The sequence below is a fragment of the Fundulus heteroclitus genome, chromosome 17 (genome assembly GCF_011125445.2).
Source record: "Fundulus heteroclitus isolate FHET01 chromosome 17, MU-UCD_Fhet_4.1, whole genome shotgun sequence".
In the NCBI taxonomy this organism is placed as follows: Eukaryota; Metazoa; Chordata; class Actinopteri; order Cyprinodontiformes; family Fundulidae; genus Fundulus; species Fundulus heteroclitus.
In genome coordinates, this window is record NC_046377.1 from 880,306 (window position 1) to 906,830 (window position 26,525).

General features: G+C 38.2%; 1 protein-coding gene across 1 annotated transcript in view; it reads left to right on the forward strand.

Moving 5' to 3' along the window:
* Positions 1-26,525, forward strand: part of braf (B-Raf proto-oncogene, serine/threonine kinase) — a 67,474-nt gene that overhangs the window by 34,486 nt on the left and 6,463 nt on the right. Inside the window, exons 7-17 of the mRNA XM_012851492.3 lie at positions 2,873-2,992; positions 3,441-3,600; positions 9,050-9,089; positions 14,161-14,297; positions 14,372-14,489; positions 18,159-18,243; positions 21,128-21,304; positions 21,377-21,423; positions 21,543-21,661; positions 21,770-21,901; positions 23,709-23,843. Of these exons, the coding sequence (XP_012706946.2) occupies positions 2,873-2,992; positions 3,441-3,600; positions 9,050-9,089; positions 14,161-14,297; positions 14,372-14,489; positions 18,159-18,243; positions 21,128-21,304; positions 21,377-21,423; positions 21,543-21,661; positions 21,770-21,901; positions 23,709-23,843 (1,270 nt within the window). The remainder of the gene's footprint in view (positions 1-2,872; positions 2,993-3,440; positions 3,601-9,049; positions 9,090-14,160; positions 14,298-14,371; positions 14,490-18,158; positions 18,244-21,127; positions 21,305-21,376; positions 21,424-21,542; positions 21,662-21,769; positions 21,902-23,708; positions 23,844-26,525) is intronic.

Here is a 26,525-nt window from a genome sequence, read left to right on the forward strand (position 1 = left end):
TCCGCAGCTGCACAGGCAGTCAATGTTTTTTGTCATGCCCTACAGAGGTTAAAAAAAGAAGGTTCTCTCGAAATTTAATTAATAACCCTCTGTCGTTTATAAGGTCTTACAAATCAGGACAAAATAAAATGATCTGGGGTCTCAATTATAAAACATTGCGTTGATAGGATCTGTACTTTTGTACGTCAAAGAAACAAACCTGATTTATTAAACCAGGCACATGCACACCAGCAAGCAATTTCACTGCTGCACCTGAACGTCTGCGTCCGAGATTCCACCACAAGATATGCCCTCTACATGCCTATATTTAACCATAAATGGTTAATGCAAATCACCTTGTGTATGCCAATTTGTATTTAAATAAGTCAGCTGATCATTGTTGTTTCATGATTAACAATAGCAACCATGAAGGAAAAGCAAAACAAAATTGAAGAAATTCGCAGATAGGCCTTTATTCCTGGTAAAAGCACATATGATGATCACATATTTAAAAAAAAAACGTGTTAAATAGTGAACTTTATGGTTGTCTTAAACGTTGGATGGACTATGCTCCATGTTGAAATTTCTCTTTTGTTGGAGGAGGGAAGGAGGAGGGAAGGAGGCAAGGAGGGATGGGGGTCCAAGAGTCCCCCTCCTCCCCTGACGAATCAAATACTGCCCCTGGCATTTTCAGAAGCCAATGGCACGCTCCACATTTGAGTGACCTTGGGTGTGAGTGGTATTAAAGCTGCAGTAGGCAACTTTAGTATGAATGTATTTTTCACATATTTGTTAAAATTGTTACTATGTGACAATTTTAACAGTAAGACAATAAGATATGAGTTAAATAATCTGTGAAAAAAATTAAAGGTCCCAGTGGTCCTATTGCCATTTGTGGAAATACACTGCTCCCAGTCAGAACCAGGAGGAATGTTGAGCTTTATAAATGGAAAAAGTGCGTTTGGAAAATCTAATTTCACCCTTATTGCTTTCATTGTAGCCATTGTATGCTTGGTGCTCCAGTAAATACTCTCCAAAGTCAGAGGAACTGCAAAAAAGCCAAGTCCTCCATTTTGGGCAGTGTTTATGTAAGGGTAAGGATGATTAAAAATGGATTTAATAAACATGATTATTTTAGAAATGTTACCTGGAGAAAGCCTTATCTCAGAAGAAAGAATATGGTTACATAACTTACTTTGGGTCTTAAGTCTGGCTCACACACGGTGAGTGTGGATACCCAGCAGAGTGGTGTAAGGTGTTCAAAGAAGATTTGACTCCATTGCTTACAGCTTCTTTCAATTGGACAAAAGCCACGATCTCAGTCATTCCAAAACAAGGAAGAGATAAGGAACACTGTGGTAATTATAGACCAGTTTCCTTATTAAATGTAGATTATAAACTATATACAATAATCATTTCAAAAATATGAAATAGTTCTATAGCAGAATTGATAGAGGAGGATCAAACGGGATTTATGAGAGGACGTCAAACTCATGACAATATTAGAGTCCTTAATATAGTAGATCAACCACAACAGAAAAAAACAAAGTACCATACTAATAAGTGTGTAGATGCAGAAAAAGCATTTGATTCGGTAAATTGGGAATTTCTATGTACAACACTAGAATGATTTGGTTTCAGTAATCAATGCAGTGTATAAAGACATTATACCACCACCCCGCTGCGAGAATCTAAATAAATGGAAGCCTGACTAACAACTTCAACATACAGAGATAAACTAGGCAGGGGTGCTGCCTGTCGTCTATTTTGTTTGCCCTCTTCATAGAGCCTTTGGCACAGGAGGTAAGGCAAGAAGAAGAAATTAAAGGAGTTATAGTTAATGGAGAGGAACACAAAATAGGGCTATTTGCAAATGAGAGAGAGAGAGATGTGACACTGATTTATTTGCTTGTTCAAGGCAGGTTATTACATCATCTTCAGATACCTGCAAAACTCTGACAAATCCTTGCCAATTGGGGAGGAATTGGTGAGAGTTTTTACAGGCCTGCAGTTTTCACAGAGATCTAATTTTCTATCCTTTATTACTTTTCCTTATGTTTTGAAATCAGTACTTTCAAACTTTTACTTGAGTAAAAAAACTTAAGTTGATATTTTAACTTCTACAGAAATGTTTTTAAACCTAGTATTTATACTTCTACCTAAGTAATAAATGGGACCTTTTCCATCAGACTGCAACAGGTCTGATGTAAAAGGCTTTCAAAAGTTGGGTTGATAAATCCTGATAAATCTAGTCTATGATCACAACCATAAAAGTCATGTAGTGTCCCCAGCTTATGAGTTGGTGGACCAGTAGCATCGGTTTTTTAGTGACTGCACCAAGGCTGTGCATTAGAGATGTTAGCACTGTAACCAGTTTGGATTCCTTTGCATACAACCGTTTTTTACTGTCAATTTGAAGCCACCTGTCTGACAGCTGAGCCCTGTATGTATAATTTTAGAACCTTGAAAAGGCCACATTAATTTTAGGTCTTGACACATAAAGCTTAGAGGGTGGACTTTCTTTTTTTTAACATGTGTGTAAATGAATGTCATTTTAAATATAAATTATAACTATGTTTTTACACAGAGCATAATATAAAGGTATGTGGTTCATAATATTACATTATTATGTACTTTTATTTTTTGATATAACATCCTGGAGTTAACATTGTAAAACTCCTATCATGTGGCCCACATGATGGTGCTGTGGTCTTATTTTTAGAAACAGTAAAAGTCTGACTGGCCTTTTCATAGTGTATCTACATGTTTTCCTGTTCCCTGATACAGTATACATCGAGCTGAACAGTATCATCGCTCCCCTTCTGAGCACACGTCTGTAGAGGTTTAAAATTAATTGTAAAAATGATTTAATCTTAATGTGTTTGTTCTGCAGCTTGTTGCTTGTATCAAAGTTTTTTGAACATCACCCGTTCAGCCAAGAAGAGGTCTCCTCTGAGGGAACAACTCCTGTGTCTGAGCTCTGTCAATCTCTTCCCCCATCAGACTCCACTGGGTAAGCTTTTCTTTAGCTCAGATTGATACTTAGGAGTCAGCAGCTGATACTGTTCCCAAAACCTATCCAACCATGTCTCAGACACAGATACACAGGGGAGTGTTTTACCTAATATGCTAAATGTCACTAATGTGACTGTAATTGTCCCTACTTCAACCAATGACCGCATTGCACTGGTGTAATCCTCATTTTTCACTGTCTATTCTATACAATACTTTACTGTTGAGTATAGGAAGGCAGCAAAGATGGGCAAATATTACCTTGCATATAATCAACAATGGCAGTTTTCAGGACATCTGAACATATACTGTATGAGAGCTTTATGTCATTTCTATTGCAGCTTTTACTTTTGAACATCGACAATATTTCCAATGTTTGTGAGATTAGATAGAAAAGCAGGGCAGATGGCATTCTGTTGAGCTCATCTATTTCTCATTCATTTCTTCAGGTCTATATACCACACTACAGTGTCTCCGTCTAAGTCTATCCCCATCCCAACTAGTTTTCGGACCAGTGAGGAGGACCACCGTAACCAGTTTGGTCAGCGAGATCGTTCATCCTCTGCTCCCAATGTTCATATCAACACCATTGAGCCTGTCAACATTGATGTGAGTATACTGGACAAGCTGAATATGCAAAATCATGTCTTTCTCAAAGTAATCGGTATTGTTAAAGTGTAACTCACCTCAAAATCAACTAATTAATTAATTCTGCAATATTTGTCTTAAAACCATATTAGTGCTGCCCTCTTAGGATTGAACAGTTGCTGTTACAGTTGAATTTTCCTTTTGGCTCAAATGGTACATGCTTTCATCACCATAGCCCTGCGTTTAGGGAATGAAAAATCCTCCACCTCAAAAGACTGTTCCGTGGCAAAACCACAAGATGTCAGCCTTGTCACTGTATGTTTCTACACTTTGCCTCCTCCTGACAGTTGCAGTAACAAGCACTGCTCAAAACTCCCACCACTCATCCCCACACTCCGCCCTGTCTCTTGCAACCGCCCACTTTAGTGTCATTTTCCAAAATGGGTCTGGGGCAGGGATATGCCTTAACATCGGGGTGAGTTACACTTTAAGTAAAACTTTATTATAGCTGATTATAGATTCTGGTTTGGTTCCAGTGTTTATAAACCTCTCTTTGACATCTTACGAAATGAATTATATATATATATATATATATATATATATATATATATATATATATATATATATATATATATATATATATATATATATATATATATATATATATATATATATTAGGGCTGGGCAAGTTAACGCGTTAATTTCGCGTTAATTCATTAGACTATTAACGGCGATATTTATTTTATCGCGCATTAACGCATGTTGCTCACATGCTTTCAGTCAGTGTCAGTCAGCAGGCGCGCTGACTGCAGCGCGCTGTCACGGCAGCACTCTCCCGCTCCCCCTCCCCTCTCGTACATGGCTCAGCGGCGCCAGCCAATCAGCACGCAGGCTCAGCCTGGCCCGCCCACTCAGCTCTCACACAAACTTAACAAACAAACAGCTGAGAGAGACCGCAGCAGCAAAAAAACATGAACAGAGGAAGTAGCACCGTTTGGCTTTATTTTAATACCGTAAATGAAATCAAGCTGTATGTTTTGTAAAAAGCCGGTTCATTTAAGTGGAAACACAACAAATTTATCTAAGCACGTGAAAAAACATGAAAACGTCGAGCCCCAGAAACGGAGAGAGGAGACGAAACTTCTCTCACTGCCCTGACAGACCCACAGACTGACGTCTCTGACTGAGGCGTTTCAGTCCTCCATGGAACATCCAGGTAGATCAGTGGATGGATGGATGGATGGATGGATGGATGTTACTGGAGCCCACACATAACATGTAATTAAGACCTTGAAAGAACCCAGTACATATATTAAAAAGTGTTATTTAAGATAAGATAACATTAGCTAATCCTTTTTTTATCCCACGACGGGGAAATTTATAGGATTAAAGCAACAGGCAGGTCCACACAACACAGACAAAATTACATAAGGATTGAAATATATAAGAGGTGGATTAGCAAAAAAACACTGAACATAACATTATTATTATTATTATTATTATTATTATTATTATTATTATTATTATTATTATTATTATTATTATTATTATTATTATTATTATTATTTAATTGTAATAATAAAATAAAAACCACAAAACCCAAAAGGTCAACAGTTTCATGATACATCAAGCTTTGGGACTGGCTAATATACAGCAGGTCAAAAAAGGCCATATTTTGGCTGCAGTGCTTGCTGTTCTCTTATGAAGAAAAGATCAACTAGTGCACTAAATTCAATAGATAGGTTGAAAATATCCAGTATAAAATAAGTGCTACAAATGTTACAACACTTTTGTTCATATGGCAGCAGAACATTAAAATAAAAGTGCTCTTTACACTACTTTTGAATTCATTCTTGGAGTTTGTAAATACAATGCGATTAATCGCGATTAAATATTTTAATCATTGCCCAGCCCTAATATATATATATATATATATATATATATATATATATATATATATATATCTCACACAAATGAATCAACTGAAGATGAATGGGACCCACGATGAGTGGCTGACAAAGGGCAGAACAGTCCTGATAATGAAATACCCCAGAAGGGGATGACCCCAATCAACTATAGTCGTATAACCTGTCTTTCCACAACATGGAAGCTCCTGTCAGGCATCATAGCGGCTGAGATAAGTGGGCACATGGATCAACACATGAAAGAGGCCTGGGTAAAAACACCACAGGAGCCAAACACCAGCTGCTGGTTGACAGAACAGTCACCATAGACTACAAAAGCAGACAAACAAACCTATGCACTGCCGGGATTGAGTACAATTAAGCCTATGATTTAATGCCACACAAATGGATCCTGGAATGCTTGAAGCTGCCAACAGCACTCTGAAAACCTTCATAGCAAACACGATGAGGCTGTGGATAACCACTCTTGAAGCCAACTTCAAGCCAATTGCACAAAAATACTCAATCAAATGTGGAATATACCAAGGAGATGGTCTGTCCCCTCTGCTGTTCTGCATAGGCCTGAAGCCCCTCAGCCAAATAATCAAGTCTGGCCATGGATACCGACTCAGAAACGGGGGCCACTATCAGCCACCTCCTGTGCATGGATGACATCAAGCTATATGCTAAGAGTGAGTGAGACATTGACTTGCTGATCCACAACACCAGGATCTACAGCAGGGACATCAGAATGTCATTAGGGCTGGAGAAATGTGGCCGGATGGTGACAAAGAGAGGGAAGGTAATACACACAGAGGAATTGCACTCCCTGAAGGGAGAATAGCAGATGTTGAAGAGAGCTGTAAGTACCTTGGAATACCATAAAATAAATGGCAACCATGAAGAGGCCACAAGGAAAGCAGCAGCAGCTAAAATACCTACAAGTAAGACAGGTTCTGAGAAGCCAGCTCAATGGCAAGAACAAGGTCTGGACAATAAACAGGTATGCCTTGCCAGTTATCAGATACCCTGCTGGGGTAATAAGTTGGCCAAAGGAGGAAACCCAGTCCACTGATGTTAAAACATGAAAGCTACCATGCATAATGGATTCCTCCCCAGATCCAGTATCCACATGCTATAAACTAAGCACAAAGAAGGAGGCAGAGGCCTAGTGAGCATCCGAGCCACCATTGAAGATGAAACATCCAAGCTCCAAGAATATATCAGGAAGATGGATGAAGCGCTCAATCAATGTCTCGGACAATGGAAGCTGGAAGCGAAGGAACTGAAAGAACCATCGTGGGAGGAAAAACCCTTGCAGGGAAGAAATGGAAAGACCCTGAAAGGTGAAGACAACAGTAGTGCCCGTGGTCATTGGAGTACTTGGGATATATATATATATATATATATATATATATATATATATACCAAAAAGCCACAATTCTAGAGAAAAGAAAAAACACATATAATGTTCAACTTAAAGTACTTCTTGATTCTGAGATCATACAAGTTGCTAAATGTTAGAAAGTTCACATATTATTATGACCTGAGGAATAAAATGTTAAAAATTCAATGAAAAAGTGGATTTTTAAGGCTTTTTATCTCAAGGCTCATAAAAACAATGTTGCATGACCGATGACGTAATTCGTGCATAGGCGTTGATCTGTCGACATGGTAACAAGATACTTCCTGGTTGCAAACTCGCTTTCTCAAAGACAAATAGACGGATTAAACATGGCTAAAAAGTGTGTGGCTTATGGTTGGTCAAATACCAACAAGGATAATGTCTCTTTACACACATTTCCAAACCCAAAAAGTCCTGTTGTGCGAATTTCAGTTCCCCTGTGAAAATCTGTTCCCCTCTGTGTCGGGAGCTGCAGCCAGAGAGGCGGGGTTTCACGGCACTTCTGATCGGTTTCTCGGTAAAACAATTCATATAATCATGTCAAGATTGTAACATTCAGTTTAATCGGCAGCTGTTTACAAAATTGTAAAATAAAAATAAACGCTGTCTTCAGGCAGCTGAAATGTCCATATTCTCTCCTCTCCTCCTCACTGATCGCGCAGTGAAGCGGAGAAATCTCGCCGTCATCACAGCAGCCTGCTGAGAAGTGACATGCTCTCTACACTACCTCTCTGCATGGCGCTGCTGTGCTGAGAGGTAGTGAACGATGCCAGACAATCAAGCTTCAACGAGTTGTTTCCGTGTTTACATCTGAACGGTCAGCCATGACCGCGATTATGAGCACCAATTCCTATTATACATTAGCAAACCATTCCGTTAATTCTCCTAAAATGTTTTTCTCAGACTTACCCGAGTCGTAACAGACGCTTGCGATGTCTTTCGTGTCAAAATCATCACTTTGTGAATCACCATCTGAACTTCTCGTGGTGTACTTCATTGAACTCTCTGTAGCGTAGCCTGGGCAAAGCCTACAAACTACGTCATCGACCCAAATTGTGGATTTTCAGCCAAGCGGTCGCCGAGGGACTATTTTAAGTCTTTAAAAAAACTTTTAACGGCGCAATCACGATCTTAATGGTAAATTTTTTTGAAAATATGGTCACTAATGCATGTATTTCCGAGTTGGTCGATCTCAGAATCAAGAAGTACTTTAACAACATTTTACTGTTAAGTCAACGTAAAATTAGCACATGTAGTGGTGTTAATGTTTTCATATAGTACAAACATTCTTACCATACTCGTTCTTGTAGAGCCAGCCACTAAATTTAGGGTTAACTAACCATATTGGGTTAAATCTGCTAATTCGATGTTTACCGTTGTGGCTCACAGATGACATGCTAGCATCCATGCTAGCTGGTGCTAGCTCTGCCTGATCTGCAGGTAAACGACTGCGGTTGTCGTCTCCTCCGCTGCTCTTCCAACTTCGGCAAAAAGTGTTCAACGTCCTTTGACCCTTACTCTTCTAATAACTTCGAAGAACTTGTTAGCATGTTGACAGGTAGTGTTTTTGAGGCTTTGGCTGATGAAAAAGACACCTGACCTATGACTCCCTCTGTAATTACATATTGACCATAGGATGTACCCATTGCATTTTCAACCGTGTTACCAAAGATACTCTTATCTTTTGTGTCACTGTTACTGGTGTATAAAAAACTTCTTTAAAATTACTAAACAAATTACGCTTAGCCTAGCGGGGGTGCCATTATTTGTCCTAGTGATTGAGAGTGCAAACCAAACGTGATTTCTTCTTTGCTGTGGCGCTGTTACAGTGTAAACGAATTACAATCTGGTTGACAGTGATTTCACTCCAAAAGTGTAACTACTATGCAGGAGATGGTACTGTCTCCCACTGAGTGAATTTTATTATACATTTTGTGAGTTACAGAATGTAGAATTTCCACCCGACCCGCATGCTCGCTCTTAACTGAGAAATCAACAAACGAGTTATTGAAGTGATTTGAATCGCTTTGACGCAAATGATTTGTTCAATTAAACCAATCATCCATGACCGACACCACATTCCACTACCAGCAGTAGATATTCTGCAGTTTTTGTTTGTTTATTTTTTTTTATTTTTTACAGTTTCCTTTTCTTTTCTCAGGACCTTATTCGTGATCAGGGCTTGCAGAGGTCAGATGGAGGTAAGGATCATAGTTATCAACTTCTGGATATTGAGTGTCTGTGACTCATAGAGACTTGTAATATTTTCACATTCATCCCTCAGCTTTAGTAAGAAAACAAATATTGAAAAATAAATGGAGAGGCTATTCTGGGCTATACCATGTAAAGATGATTAAAATGGTTCCATACTCATGTTCAGAAGTTGAAATCACAGTGATTCTCACAGTGTATTTAGTTTTAGTAAAACTTTGGCTTGCTTTTATCTGATGCAAGCTTAACATTATAGTTCTCTAAAATAAATTATTAGCTTTTGGAATTTAGATTACACATCATAACTGCACTGAATATAGAGAATTAACTTCACTAAAATCATAAAATGCTATTTTTTTAAGTCTGTGTCATCATTTGCTGAGGTTTGTTAACTAGGCAACAAGTTGTACGATGATGGTTAAGAAGGTGTGCTGGCTCATTTCCAGCCATGTTTGTTATTACAGATATTGAGTTTATGTATAGCCTTGTATGTTATGTTTGAAAGATTTCTGTGATCTTTTTATTTTTACATATATACTTAAAATATTTTCTCTATATTAAAATTTTCTTTTTTAATCAGACTGTAAATGGGTAGTGTGGGAGACATGCAGCCACATGGAAGGTCAGTCATGGAATCCTTGGAGGATTTACAGCTTCTATAAATGAGGAGACATTTATTTTCAGATATTTTTTACATAGCAAAATACTTTTTACATCTTCTATATGTCCTTTCCTTACTAATATTTATATTTGGCAATTTTACATCCTGTTTAGATCCATCGCTGAATTTTTTTGATGTCTATTTACATTCCTTTGAAGAAATAATCACGTAGCAAAAGAATATATAAGACAAATAGCAAAAGGGAATAGGGGATGAAAATGGGTCACGGGTAGCTCTCAAATGCAGTCCTTCGGCTTAGGTTCTTACTTTCTTGGTCAAGGTGAAGGAGCCTGTCTTGGATTTTGAAGTCACCTGTGTATGCCTTTTTTCCTTGGATTGTGTGAAGGGAAGAAAAGTGCCTTGCCAGATCAAAATTCAAGAAATACAAACAACCACAAAACCCCCTTTAGTGATTGTTTTGTCATTCAGATCATACACATGAATGTAACATCATCACTGGACTGTATTTTCAGAACATGCAGCTATTGTTACAGAACCAGAGGTGTGTGGCCTTTAACTTGCAGCACACACCTCCTATATGTTGTCTGATGGGCAGTTTCCATGTAAATGGTTAAAGCCCATTTCAGTATGTTTGTAACTACTTAAAATTCAGCAGAACAATAGATTTCTCTGATTATATGGACACTGGAAGATTGTGTGCCTGCTTTATTTGCAGCCGCAAACTGTGGTGCATTTGGTCCCTTTACTTTGCATCGCATCACTATGTCATACTCTTTAACTTCTTCTGTCCTCTATGGTTCTGGAACCACTTCATGAGGGGGATTGGTCTGAGATGAAAAGCTCTCTGGGAGCTTTCATCCAGAATGTCACATGTAGATTGCTGCGTGCATTTTTGGCCTAGCCTAACTAATCTTTCAAGTTCCTACCACTGAAAATATACCCACAACACGGCCATCTCCATGGTTCACAATTGGGATAGGACTATAAGCCCATTTCTTATGGGCTTATAGTCCTTCGGGTGTCTGAAAAGTCCAGACGGGGTGCCAGTTAAGACCACAGCTCTAGGAAGAGTCCTGGTGGTTCCAAACGTTTCCATTTACAGATGAGGGAGGACTCGGTTTGATCTTCAAAGCAGAAGTTATTTTTTTATATCCGTCCCCATATTTGTGCCTTGAAACAGTCCTGTCCTAATGTCTTCAGACAATACTGTTGAATTCATGCTTTGTTTGTGCTCTGACATACACCTTCAAGCGTGAGACAGCTGTGTCCCTTTCCAAATTCTTTGTAGTGGACTCGATTTACCACCACATATGGCGTCTAATTAAGCTGTAGAAAAATCCCAAGGATGATCAGTAGAAAAGGGATACACCTTAGCTGAATTGTGAGCTTCATGGCAAAGGCTGGGAATACTTGTGTGTGTGTATGTATGTATGTGTGTATATATATATATATATATATATATATATATATATATATATATATATATATATATATATATATATATATATATATATATATATATATATATATATATATATATATATATATAAAAATTTGTACTTATTTATTTTCTACATATTTGTGAAAATAAAAAAGTCACATTAGTAGATGCCGCTGTATTAAGAGTTTTGAGAAAAACAATTACTTTGATACATTTTGAAATAAAGATGTAACTTAGCAGAAAAGGAAACAGATGGAAAAGGTAAAGCACTGTGAATACCTTTTGGGTGACGTGTTGCTAAGAACTTTGGTCCAGAAGTATCTCAGATAATTCATGTGAAGCATCACAGGTAAAATGAATAAGGTAGATAGAAACCATGCTCAACATGTAGTCCCTTTTAGATTATCTTTCATTCTATGATCTACATTTGTTTATTGCAGCTTGATTAGTAAGTGAGTAAAATTTATTTATAGAGCACTTTTTTCAGATAAAAATCACAAAGTGCTTCACAGTAAAATACAAATACAAAAAACAGTATACAGCAATACTTAAACAGCATTATAAAACAAAATGGAAAACATACAAACGAAACCATAAAAAGCACATCTAATTAAAAGCCTGCTTGAATAGCAGCATCTTTAGTTGCTTTTTAAAAGAAGCAACAGAGTTTAAACAACGTAAAGAAAGAGGCAAAACATTCCACAGCCACGGAGCCACTGCCTGGAATGAGTGATCCCCTCTAGTTTTAAAATAAATGAGTGGGACCACTAACAATGATTGGCCCAATGACCTCAAACTATGGGTCGGAGTACGGAGCTGTATCAGCTCAGAAATGTAGGGAGGAGCTAGACCATGCAGGGCTCTAAAAGTAAGGACAAGAATTTTGAACTGAATTCTATACTGGACCAGTAACCAGTGCAGAGCTGCCAATACTGGTGTAATGTGTAGCAAGAAGGAGCTAAACCATCTTCAGGTTGTCCAGAACTCTGCTGCAGGGCTTTTAACTCACATAAACAAAAGAGATTAGCTGATAAGTCCTGTCACGTGTCTGATCCATCACGGAAGGTACAGGGTTCCTATGCATTCTCTAGAATTTTCTTTGACCAGGTATGGATAACTATGGAACAAAACACAAACAAGTTAAGTAGTTAGCATACTCAAATGTATAGAATAAATCAGTTTTAAAAACTGCAAAAAAGTATGTAGATATTTCAGTTTAAAAAGTGCAGAAGTGTGAGATTAAAAATGTGTCGAAATACTGCCACTGTTCAAAAACCCAACCTGTCAATGAACTGTATCCCTTACATTATAAAGAGACTTACAAATGAAAATGGAAGCATAACATTGAAATAAAACCCCATGTGGGTCTAAGAAGGAATTAAGAATGGCAAAGGAGAGAGGCAAATATTTCTGTAAATACAAAAAAATGCCAAAAAGATGCACAATCTTATGATAACTATGCAAATCAATCAATCGATACAGAAAAAGTGGGAAAAATGGCCGTAATAAAAGCATCAGTAATGTAAGTGGGAAAGATAGTTTAAGCAAATAATAAAAAAATTATGTTTGTGGGATGTTCAAATTTTATCATTGAAATCTTAGTTTTCATATCTGACAGAAGTATGATGCTGTGAACAGAGTTCTTTTTGGAAACATTTTGTCTTGCCTTCATGTAGAGATGTGGTTTGATGGGTTTAGCCATGCTTGACAAAGTTTGATAGGGATAGGATTTTCAGTTTACATAAAGCGGGTTAGGCAAACCTTGCTGGGCTGGTGTAATGTCCAAATATGACGATGGCGTGTTATTGAAACCAAACAGTTGTAGTAACTGCATTCTAAAGTATTCCACTCTTTAAACTTGTTCATATTTAGTATTTAGGCCTGTGCAAAGAATGCTGCAAAAGCTTCTTGTACAGATTTATTATTGTTCTGATCTGCCTTAAAACACATTTTTGGAGGCCTAAGCATAAAAACCTTCCAAACTACACAATATTTTCCCTTCCAGAAACATTTGTATTTAAAAGTAATTCAAAATGAGCATGACCACACAACTCTACAGCTCCCCCTAAACCCCCATAGGAATACTGGTAAGTCCTGTAGATTTCATTCACAAGTATATCTCTCAAACCTTGCCTGCAAGCTGAATTCTCACAGAATTTTTTGCATTCACAAACACACGAGAATCCATCTTTTACTGCTCCCACTTCAACCGTTTGTGATCCAACCAAAAATGGTTTGGGCCAATCATGTTGTGATATTATGGTTTAAGGCATCCCATACACCTGTGACGAAAGCAATAGCTGCCGAGCCCACAGCCAAACCAACATTAAGCGTGGCAGTGCAGGAGAATGCACGTGTAGCTGCGCATCCTTTTAACATAAAGTTAAAAATTTAAATGACAAGAAATAATGGAAAATTGGAGAATAGTAGGAGAATTCAGCAGTGTGAGAGAAATGGGTCTACATGTCCTCAGCAACCTCAGAAACTGCGATGGCCAATTTGTCACTGTTCTTCAAACTTCAGCCTTTATTGATATTTTATGTAAAAGACCAATGCTAATTGGAATACCATTGTAAAATGCAAGGAATATATTGTTTTATTTTAATTTTACATTTGTTTTAAAAAATTTTGTTTTTTAAGTGTGGCATGAATACTTATTTACCCTGTTTTATTACTATATTCCCAGATAAACTCAGGTTAAGGTTAGGGGTTCCATAAATAATTTCACCTGGGAGAACGTTTTCCTCAGCAACATTCCAGCTGTTCTGTGAAAGTCTCAGAGGGTAGAACATTAGTAACCAAATCACATAGTGAAAACTAAGGTACACATTAGCCAGGGCAGGGTGAACGTTGTTGGGAAGTTTAAAGCAGGGCCTGGTTATAAAACAATAGCTCAAGATTTGAAGAGCTGAAAAGCCTTGTTTGGTCCATTGTTCAAAAGATGAGAAATTTTAATCCTATTTCCAGCCCTACTCACCTCTTATTTGTTTTTCTACAGGCTCCACCACAGGGCTTTCTGCCACACCTCCAGCGTCTCTTCCTGGTTCATTGACCAATGTCAAAGCGCCACAGAAGTCACCATGCCAACAAAGGGAGCGCAAGTCCTCCTCTTCATCTGAGGATCGCAATAAAATGGTGAGAGCCTGCCAGAGATGGTGTTGAACTCCAGAGTACTGTGGTTTTTACCAGCTCCATGTCCTTTGGAACAGAAAACCTTGGGTAGAAGGGACTCCAGTGATGATTGGGAAATCCCAGAAGGTCAAATCACCCTGGGTCAGAGGATAGGTTCTGGATCCTTTGGAACCGTCTATAAAGGAAAATGGCATGGTAAGATCCTGGCTAAAGTTTGGCTTTTAGACATCATTCAACAAGTTAGAACAAGGTTGAGGGCATCAGTTTATCAGTGAAAGAGTGGACAATATGTTGGCTTACCAAAGCAGAGAGATTGTATACATTATGGTTTGTATAGAGTAATCTGTCCTTTGCTGTTTTTTGCTCATGCATTGACGCATTAGTGTAACCTAACACTAACCCTAACCCTACGACACAGCCCCTCCTCATTTGCATAATGAGGCAGAAATGCATACAGAAATGTAAAAAAGACAGGCAGAAATGTAAAAACGACAGGCAGAAATAAATGGCATCACAGAAATATATAGGGTAAAAAAAATACAAAGGAAGAATAAAACAGACTAAAATATTATAACATGCACATAAACAAATACTTAAGATTATAAACGACAATAAATAAATAAGGTAATTATTACAAAGGCGAATAAATAAAGAAGCTAATTAAAAGAGATATATACATTTATGTCTCACTCTATAATTTAATTTCTACCTACATTTATTAATTTGGTGGCAAATAATTGTATGCTTATTTATTTATTGAGCATTTATTTATTTCTGTATTTATTTTTAAATATGGAAGACTTGGTCCTCCATATTAGTGTCGATGCATGAACCAAAACAAAATCCACTCAGCCCACCAAACAGGAAAACTATTTTTTTTTTTTTTAAATGCACAATACCCAATATCTCTTTATTTATCTCTGTATAGACAGAAATATTTTTTTAGAACAACCACGCTGTGTGGCATATGGTTTATTTTTTTGCCAGTAGATTGTCCACTCATTGGAAGCTTTGGTAAAGAGCTACACCCATACTTTAAAATGTATGGAAATGTGGTAAATTTGAGAAATATATTTTTACATGGGTATAAAACATGTAAACAATTTGTACTGAAAATACTTTTCTTCTCAGCTTTTTCATCTTGTATAAAGAAAGATTCCAGTGCACTCACCCCAAAGAGAGATGTATTTGGTGAAAGAAAGCAGGAAGGCTATAAACCTACATGAAAATATTGCCTAACAAACTTGATACATTTTATTTTTATACCAACTTAAAAAGTTATATTTCTTGCAGTTGGTGCTACTTTCTGTTTAATTTACTCACCATGATCTTGAACTAAGGTAGTTAGCCTATGACAGGATGATGCACTTAATGCAATGAAGATCGCAATACAGAATTCAGCCAAATATTAAGGAAATCCCTGATACACATCTTATAAATATTGCTTATGTGTGCATGTTAAGTTATTTAATGTTTGTTAAATATCTCTTGGCCTCTTTGGTTTAGTCCAATAAATATTAGCTCAATCGGCTGATATCAGGACAATAGTGATGATTCGAGCGCTGGCATTCTTTTAACAAACTCTGCGCACATATGGAATAAATGAGTGACAGCTTTTCTTAAAGTACAAGAATTTAGTAACAGAAATAAATGCACATCCAGAGAACACATATGTTTACCTGAATTAACCATAAATTTCAATAAACAAATCATATTTACTAGGCAAGTAAAACTTAACTAAAACTACTAAGCAAAATTAAGATTAAAGAAACCAACTATGTACACACACACACGATCAAAAGAAATGGTTGAAAACCATCACTATAAGAATCATTTAGTGAATTTAGAGGTCACTGAAGATCTAAGTTAGACGACCTTCCATCTTAAAAAATATGGAATGAGGTTCAATTAGCTTAACTAATTTAGAACATCTGGTATGTGTTCAACCCATTAACAATGAAACTCCAAGTTGGATAAAACATTATTTTAGGAAATAACATTTTAAAGAATGATTTGCTAAATAAAGATCAATAATCTTTAGGACACTTGATTTCTATTAACGTGATTATTTCTCTAGAAAATAATTAAGACTCAAACTGTGGAGGTGGGGACCTGAAGGGTTTCCTTAGGCTTCCTGTGAGGGCCTCTCCACAGCTTAGAAAGATCACAGGTGCTTTGATTTGATTCACAGAAAGCAGACAGTACTTAGCAGCCTGTGTACATGCTTGTGGGTCACCAAACTCCAGCATTCCTCTCCAATGCTGCTGACGAACAGCAGGCCAAAGAGGAAGATTGGCTCGGGCAGCTTAGCTTTATAGTTTTAGTGGGCACCCTGCTGTGAGGGGGCAGTCCCCTGATGCCTGCAGCCTTTGAAAGCATCATATCACAACACATGAATGTTCTCAAGATGAAGGCCTTGTCCCTATTTTCTAGCATTCAATCTGCATGCCTCTAAGCAAATATGGCCTGTGATCTCACCATATTGACTTGTATGGTAGGAAGGATAAAAGTCTTGTGTAAAGAGTAGTACGTGGCTGCTCCTTTACTGGGGATATATAATCTTAAAGCAGCACTGTGTAACATTTGACCCCAGTATGAGGGTAGTTTTCAGGTCAAAATACAGTACTTGGCACATATCCACGCTTCTTGCTGGCTGCCCTTTCAAAAAAATTGACCATGTAACTTGAGAGAGTCGGATTGGTCATGTGACTTAGCGTACCGCTCTAGGTCACATGGCCTATTCTAGGTTAGGGCAGTCTCAGCTCAGACTGCTGTAGCAACAAAACAGATATGACACTTAACTGATCAGTCGTATTTCGACATTGTTGTTTATGTCGACTAATCGTTCCAGCCCTAGTGCTTTATTATTATCTGATAAGTCTAAGTAGTGTTTTAAAGGCTTTGTTTTACTCTGGTAAAACAGAGCGTGTTAAGGTTGATAATCCAGTTTTTGGGCCAGCCATGGCGGGTGCACCATCTGTAATAATCCCAATTATGTTATTCCACGGTAGCTTCATGTCATCTACAGCAGAACACACTGATGCGAATAAATCGGCTCCTCTTGTTTGGTCCTTAAAACTATGGAGGTCTAGTAGTTCTTCAGTAACATTAATTTCATTGTCCACTCCTCAGTAACTGAGCGATGTCCGATGCGTCTGTGGTTTCATTGCAAACTCACTAAAAAAAACTCAAACTGGTTTCCTTTTGTTACCAACGGTCTCTTAATATCAGATGAGACTTATTTAGTTCTCCTCTCCACAGTGTTACGAATATACATTGCCTGCATATTAATTGTTTGTAATAATAAAACACATTTTTAAAACAGTTATCAAAGGCACATAAAGGAACAAGGTGATTAAGGGATTGAAGCTGTGCGTGAATAAGATTCAGGGAATTGTTTTCGTGCAATAGTTTCAGAGGATAAAAAAAATTTATCCCGCTTTGTAAATCAGGGCGGGACCCTCATTTTAAGGGTTGCAGTGCTTGGCAGTCAGTGTCACCACTTCGTAGCTGGCCTATTTTCATTTGACTCACGGGCTCTTGTGAAGAAGCACTGCTGTGCCGCCAAAACCGCTTCAAGTTGCTTCTGTTTTTTGTCACTTTCCTTCCCAGTTACCGTCTCGTGGTTTGCATGTTTCGTCTGGTAGCGTCTTTTAATATTGAACTCCTTGAAAACAGCCACAGTCTCTTGGCATTCTAGGCAAACACAATTATTTTGTGTTTCAGTGAAAAAAATACTCCAATCTCCACTTTTCTTGGAAGCAGTGGCCCTCACTGTCAATTATTATTTTTATTATTTATAAAATAGCAGCTCATTAAGCGTCTATTTATTTCATCATAGATGTCTCCTACCTTTACTCCCAGGTGATGTGGCGGTGAAAATGCTGAACGTCACAGCTCCCACTCCACAGCAGCTGCAGGCCTTCAAGAATGAAGTGGGAGTCCTCAGGTAAACATGCTTCTTGTGATTTATGGTAAATGGCCTGTACTTTTATTAAGTCCAAGGCTCCAAAGTGCTTCACATATTCATACACACATTCACACGCTGACGGTGGTAAGCTGCACTGCAGTCGCAGCTGCTAGAGATGAAAAAAATAAATCTCACATTATTTTCTTTGTGTAACTGCCAGCCATGATGTCATCTCCTCTGTGGCCAGCAAAAATAAAAAAACATCCTAGTTCCAGTTTGCTCAGAATTAATCGTACCCTTTTGCAGTCCTCCCCGGTTCTTTACCTGTATAAGCGGTCATCTGTATTGTAGAAGTATGTAGTAATAAAAGACCCTTGAAACAGAAACTATACTTTAACATGTTTAATCTAAGAAGGCAGAGGGATGTTTACAGCTTCAGTACTGGACTCTCACACATAAAACCATGTGGAGAGGTTAACATCCGGAAGCGAGACGGTGCCAAACCCTTGGTTACGTCAGCTTATATGGATCAGCAAAGACCTGCTCCATAATTGGACGATTCCTCCCATGTTGTCTGATACCCACCTGTCCATTCTGCCCTCAGATAGCTGTCAATTTGTTTATGCGTGCCACATCTGTGAAGTCCTTGGCGTCCGTAAGTTATTTGCCGTTTGCCTGTTAACTACTTTCTGCAGCTCCAGCCTCTGGTCTTCTACCCCAGATGAATTTATTCCTAGAACACAGTATTTTTTTCCCTACAACTGCCTTTGTAACTTTCTAAATAATCTTGCTCTACTCAAAAGCAAATCTGTTTTATTCGCTCATACGGCAACTTGGTTCATTTCCACTCTTAGACAATTAAAAGCAAAAGACCTTCAACTTGAAAACTACAGAAATACTGGTCTAGTGGAGCACAAAAGACGTGTATTCAAATTGTATTCTTCACTACAAAGACTGCATTTCTACAGCCAAATATGTTTATTATTCTATCTTAATTAGTTCAAATGATGGTAACTCTAAGGCCCTCTTCTCCCTACTTGCAAAAATTACAAAACTGCCACATTGACTTCCTCCCTGCCTGTACTCCTCTGATTTCACTTTGGTATAATTTTCTCTTCAAAAATAAAACATATTCATCAACAGCTGTACTTCTATGTCAATTTTGTTTGTTCCAATTCTGTTTGTCCCCACCATTCATTTTCAGTATTCACTCTTCTCCTCAGCTAACGATGTCTTCAAATTAATTAAAAAACTCAAATCCTTAACTTGCCGACTCGATCCTCTTCTCACTGTCCTTGTTACAGCCATCCTCCCCTCAGTTCACTGTCATTATAGACTTTATATACTCTTCCTTTACCACTGGTGTGGTTCCATCTGCCCTTAAAACAGATACTGTATCCCCAATACTCAAGAAATCTGGTTCAGAACCCAATAATCTTCACAATTTTTGTCCAATTTCAAATCTTCCATTCATTTCCAAAATTCTTGAAAAAACAGTTGCTGCTCAACTCCATGCCTATCTATCCTGCAATAATTTATATTAACCATTTCAATTTGGTTCCGTCCTTTTCATAGCACTGAAACAACACTTCTTAAAGTCACTAATGACTTCCTCCTTGCTGCTGACTCTGGTTCTTTATCCATTTTTCTTCTGCTTGATGATGATAATAATAATAACTTTATTTAAACTTCCTTAAATTAAATAACAAAAACAGAACTTCTATTAATAGGCATGTAATCTACATTAAAACGACTCCATAACTCCATAACGTTTCTGTTCCCATCGATCACTCATGCTCCAATCTTCCCCTTCCCTCAGGTTAAAAATCTGGATGTCATCCTCTGCAGCACCTTCTCCTTCGCCTCCCATGTCAATAATATTTGCATTTTCGTATCATCAGTGGTCTCCATCCTTTTCTCCTTCCTCACTCCTGTTTGGTTTAAGCTTGGTCACCTTCGGTCTAGATTTGTTATAATTATCTCCTTTTTGGCCTTACACAGAAAGCCCTTCACAGATTACAATTGTTCCAAAGATCATCCGCCCATATCATTACACACAGCCCTTCAATCCTTAAAGGAGCATTAAGTAAGATATTTGCTGTAAAATCAACCTAAATCATTCTCATGTGTCACCTGGGTTGGAAGTAACATTCCGTATAAACAATCAGTCCTCTCCATCAACAATGTCTTAGTCCCGTTTTTCTCCTTTAACACCAAGAGGTACGGTTCAAAACTACTTCCGTCAGTGTGTAGCCCGTGTTTACTTCCTGCTTTCTGAGCCAATCATATGAGAGTCCCCAGGAGTTCCAAAGCAGAGTGCAGCATTTGGTCTTTTATTCTGACAAAAGAGCAGCAGCCTGCAAACCTTGATGCCAGTCAGAGAAGTGGACCAGAAATAGAACAACATACAACATCATATATCTATTCTGTGTAAGTAAAACTTCAGCGGAGTCACCCAGCAACAATGGTCTGTTGAGTAAAAGGCATTGTGTATGTGTTTTTCCGATTTTATTCACTAGGTGTCATTATTACTTATTGTTCCTTTAACATCACACCTATTTTACAGCAGCTCCGTTGGATCCCCATCACACATTGCATCACCTACTAAATACTCCTTTTTCTCGATGTCCTGATTTGGGTGAAGAAAAGACCTAAACACAGGAAGAAATCTAACTAATATAGACAAAATGAAAAATAACAAAAGAAAGCATTATCAAGGAGACACAATAGAATCAAAACACAAACACCCAAGGATCATGACAGATGAAGCAATTAATTGCAGAGTCATCAGATGAATGCATAAATGCACTAATTGAACTTTTTCAACAAAAATGTTTTGCAGATTCTTTACTTTTTTTTTTGTTAATTATTTTTCAAAGTTCTGTTCATTTATAACTTAACTGTGATGTCTCTTTTCCATTAGGAAAACACGTCATGTGAACATCTTGCTGTTTATGGGCTACACAACCAAGCCCCAGCTGGCAATTGTGACCCAGTGGTGTGAAGGCTCCAGTCTGTACCACCACCTGCACATCATCGAGACCAAATTTGAGATGATCAAGCTGATTGACATTGCTCGACAGACAGCTCAGGGCATGGAGTGAGTAACCCATCAAAAGACCGTCAGATTTCTCAAGTAGTGTAATTAAATGTTTTTTCTTTCTGCCTTCAGTTACCTGCACGCCAAATCCATCATTCACAGAGACTTGAAGAGCAACAGTATCCTTATTTCTTCGAGCTTTTTATGCTGATGTTTACAGACTTAAACATGGTGAAATAATTTAGACTTAAAATTTTGTTTTAGAAAATAAAGTTTCCTTGACTTCATGTCCTCCAAGATATTTTCCTCCATGAGGATCTCACTGTAAAAATTGGTGACTTTGGTCTAGCTACAGTCAAGTCTCGTTGGAGTGGCTCCCACCAGTTTGAGCAACTGTCTGGTTCAATACTTTGGATGGTCAGTGTCCTCTAATAAATAAAAGTTTGCTGTGCTTTACATCTGCTTCAGTTTACTTTTAATGAATTGAATGAAATACATTGTGTGTCTTTGTTTTGGTGTTATCAGGCTCCAGAGGTGATAAGGTTGCAGGACAAGAATCCCTACAGCTTCCAGTCTGACGTGTATGCTTTTGGCATAGTACTTTATGAGCTCATGTCAGGAGCTCTGCCCTACTCCAACATTAACAACAGAGACCAGGTAAAGCTTTCAAAAGATCAAAATGACGCTTTGTTCATGGCTCACCTACAGGTATGGATGGCGATTTGGACTTAAAATCTTTATTACAATAATTTGTTGCATTTACTGCAACAACGATAAAAAATACATTCTGTATTACAGTTATAATCAATTGCATGGCTTTAACAGTATAGAATAATTGCATCAAATCATATTTTAAAAAAAATTGTTTTAAAGAGTACTCTTATAGAGCCAACATTGGAGGAAGAAAATAGTTCAAACAGTAAATTTAACAATCTCAACCATACTGACAGTTTTGAGGTTTGCAGAATAAATTTTTTGCTTGAAACGTTTTTTTTTTGTTTTTTTTCCCTTTTAAATTAGCTTATCTAATTAAGAACATTTGGTATGTATTCAACCCATTCAAAATGTAACTCAAAGTCAGATAGAACATTATTTGAGAAAATAACATTTTCAGGAATGATTTGCTAAATGCAAATCAATAACCTTTCAGGACACTTGATTTTATTAATGTAATTATTTCCCCAGGAGACTCAAATTGGTAAATTAAGCAGTCGATCGAACAGAAATTATTTGTGGCGGGGTATATCCTGGACATGTCGCCTTTAGCTTGATGAGGTAATCTTTTATACAAATCATATATAGTTTAGCCTGATGTATGTGTGATCCAAATATTTATCCCACTGGATAAAAATTCAATACAAACTTGTACAAACAATTATGCAAACATTTTTACGTTTAGTTTTTTTTTTTTTTTTTAAGTTTCTCACCCATCTTCAAAGTGTTAATGTGCCAAACAAACCAGAAACCAGCTCTGGGCCTTGGGAACTTTGATTTGGTGGCATCGTGTGTTTGTTGCCATTTAAGGTGATGAATGGACTTCTGGGATTGCTGAGTCAGAAGTACTGACATCTATTTGTTGAGGTTTTTTCATTTGCATATATTTGATATTTGATATTGTCGTCTCAGTCAGGAGATCACTAAGAGCCGGTACTTTGGGAGTGTAATGCCACCCGTTGGTAGCCTGAACCAATGTGCAAGATCGTTATCTACTGTTGGAACAGTAGATAATTATTTACTGTCTTGTTTGCCAATGTCAGCAGTAGGAATAGCATCATGTTTAACTGCAGGGTTCAGTCAGTGCAGAGAGATTTTCATGAGGATTCTGTGGTGTATTTAAAAAATACGAGCTCCTCTCCACCTTGTACTGTTGCATAAGCAGAGTCCAGAACACACAAAAAAAAGCTGTTGGGTGTGCTTGGTTTCAGCCCCTTTACAAAATCTAATGCTGGGAGCAGCAGACTTTAAAATATTTTTCTTGTTGCATGCATAGGAGATAGTTTGGGATCAGCAAAGAGAAATTCCATTTGAGACCTCCCTTACTCATAATCCACCTCATTTCCAGGCTTGGGAATGCTTCAAGAAAATGAGCGGGGTCTCAGGAAGTTTGAGATAATAATTCTTCAGTTCTCAAGCTGTGCTCTGCTGCAACATTTTGTACATCTGGAGAGTTTAGGGCAATGTGTGAGAGAGAATACTGCTGTGGGGCAGATTGAGACTCTCACTGGTTTCCTCTTGCTTCACCTGATGTACAGGGGAAGTGCAATCATCAGAAAAGAAAAAACGAGTGAATAACATCCTTTTCATCAAGTCACATAGGTTATATGTATATCATATAGATCCTAAATTAAAGAGGACTGCATACAGTACTGTGTCTTAGTATGTTTGAGTCTTTACATCACTCTGCATGTTTGGTACTTACATTTGCTTTTAGTCTGTTAAACAATTTTACCTTCCCTTCCCTCAGATTATCTTTATGGTGGGACGAGGTTACCTTTCTCCAGACCTGAGCAAGGTTCGCAGCAACTGTCCTAAAGCCATGAAGAGACTGATGGCAGAGTGCTTGAAGAAAAAGAGAGAAGAGCGACCTCTCTTCCCCCAGGTGGGTACTAAGTACTGTTGTTCTTTTTAATGGAAGCATGATGCATCTGTTGTGGAATGTTTTCTTTACTTATCAGGTAACAATGACATATCTCCTCCTCCCTACCAGGTATTAAAATGAGCTAAATTCAGGTTCAGGCGTCCTAGATTCATAAATCACCAAATTACTTGGTGGAGTATTTTTTCCCTTTCTTTTTAGCTAACTAGAAAAATATTTCCAAAATATTCTGCAGGCTTCTCTAAAGGAAGGTATGCCAGCACGTCCGTTTTATGTTTCCCTTATTTCCTTGGTGACAGCTTGATGACTTTGCTAAACGTAAATAGTTGTCACTTTTGAAAAACACTTATGGTTTTTTACATAAACATGGGTGGGTCTCCTTTGAATATATGCATAATTACTCATTTAAAACAGGCAAACTGCATCAGTGCACAATTATGCTGTTTGATTTCAGCATGATTTCAGAAGCAGATCTGCCCACTTTGTGTCTAGTTTCAGAATTAGAAACACTTGTATATCTGAGTTGGCAAATACTTAAATGTGCCCTGACATCACTGTCTAAACCATTTCATGTAGTTGATGTTGCTGCATATGGAAATTCTCCAAAGAATTTAATTTCATTTGAAATCATTATTGTATTTACCTTTGTTTAATCTGGTAAAATCAAATGAAGTTTAAGAAAATATTTGTTGTATTTGAATATAGCCAATGCATTAGTCAGTTAGTAAATTTAAAAATTATGTGGGTGTGAATACGTTTTTTACAAGAAAGCAGTGTCAGTTCAGTGGATAGTAGTAGTGCTGCCAGTGCTCCTGCTGGCATGGGGGTGGTGAACAGCAGCAATAAGGAGTCAAAGCAGGAACCTTAAAGGAAACTTGTAAGAGGATAAAAACACCTGCAGGTGCTAAGGTGATGCTCGTGGTGGCGTGGCCTGGCATGGTAAGAAATTCCCGTCCTGAATTATTGTCCCAGTCCGCCCCTGATTGTCACCATGTTCCTCTCTGTATGCTACAGCAGTAGCAGAGGTGGCACTCGTTGTCACTAGAAGAGAATGGAGTTTCCACCCTTGCTCAGAAGCTGGTTTTGGGCTCTCAGAGTGATCTGTTCCACTCTGTACCCTTTGATGGAGAACTTGAGGTGCATGCTGTTGGAAAACAGTTTTTGGTTTCTGCATCTGAGACTGAACCGAAGGTGGTTAGTGCAGTCTAATCTGTAGGCTCTCTGGAAATACACTCATACCCCTGCACCAACGTGAGGTTATCATTCCCACGTTGTAATGGAACATTGCCTGTGCAAACTCTATTATAACAACAGCAAACAGGCTTAAATCAGAGGCAACCGGATTACCGTTCAGTTTTTCTGAGCAACAACTACAGAAATGCATGGCCCAGAACAAAATTGGTGTCCACTTGCCCCTCAGAAACAAATGGCACACTTTGCCTGTGCAAATTCTCAGTTATCCGGGTCATCGCAACACCATGACTCCTGGAAAGGTGTGGAAACGTTTTCACAAAGGACACACTTTTGATGACAATGATGTCCATATTTTGAACAGAGAGAACAGCTGATTTGAAAGATGGATGAAATAAGCCGTTTGGTCAAAAGAGGAAAGCCAACATTGAACAGAAGCAGTCTCATCATTGTTAAGGTGACCAAGCAACAGCCACTCACACCAAGCAATAACTTCTAATGACCCAGGACAGTTACGGGTGGGTCATTGATTTGCATCTGACTTGGAATACACCTAGGAGGATCAGCCACCATGTGCTTAAAAACAGCAGCATCCCAATTACATGTTGCTCAGGTGTGAGCAACCAGAATTGACCAAGACATCTGGATAGTGGTGAGACATTTTCGGAAAACCTGAGTGAAAGTCCAGCTGCCTCCGATTTAAGCCTGTTTGCTATAGGTGTAGTTTTTTTGGACAGTGTAAGATAACTTATGGCCTGCAGATGGGTTTACAAGTTAAAATAAACATCCCCGCTTCCACTGACTACCGGCTAGTCCTTCCTGGGTTTCAGGCCATCTCCAGCCCGGCTATCGCCAGCAGTCATGGGAGACGGCCCATTTTCCTTTTCTGGTTCTCTTCAGAGCTGCATTGTCTGTACCTTAATGTATATTCTGTAGACTAACTATTGTATAAGCAATTATATAGGACAGCATATTTTTCACATTTGTTGATAACAGTTATTGGGAACCCAGCAGATCGCATCAAGTCTTGACAAGTAGCATTCACTCCTGAAGGAGCATAGAGACGCAGGGAGAGTCGTCTGCATTGTCCATGGCTTTGCAGCAATCCCTCATACTGAACAAGCATGAACGACAGTAGTGGAGAGTAAAACTCCCCTTTAATGGGAAGGAAAACCTCCGGCAGAACCGGGCTCAGTATGAACGGTTATCTGCCACGACCGACTGGGGTTACAGAAGACAGAGCAGAGACACAACAAGAGAGACAAAAAAGCACAGAAGCACACATTGATCTAGTAATCTGTTCTACATTAGATGGTAATAGCAGGTGATCTGTCTTCCCTGGATGATGTCACAGTTAACAGAACCCCAGACCAGGTGTACCTACTATGAAGAAAAACAAATGACAGAGAACAAAAAGATGAAATAACAATCAAGCAATGAAAATTGGAGAACAGTAGGAGAACTCAGCAGAGTGAGAAGAATAGACCCTGATTT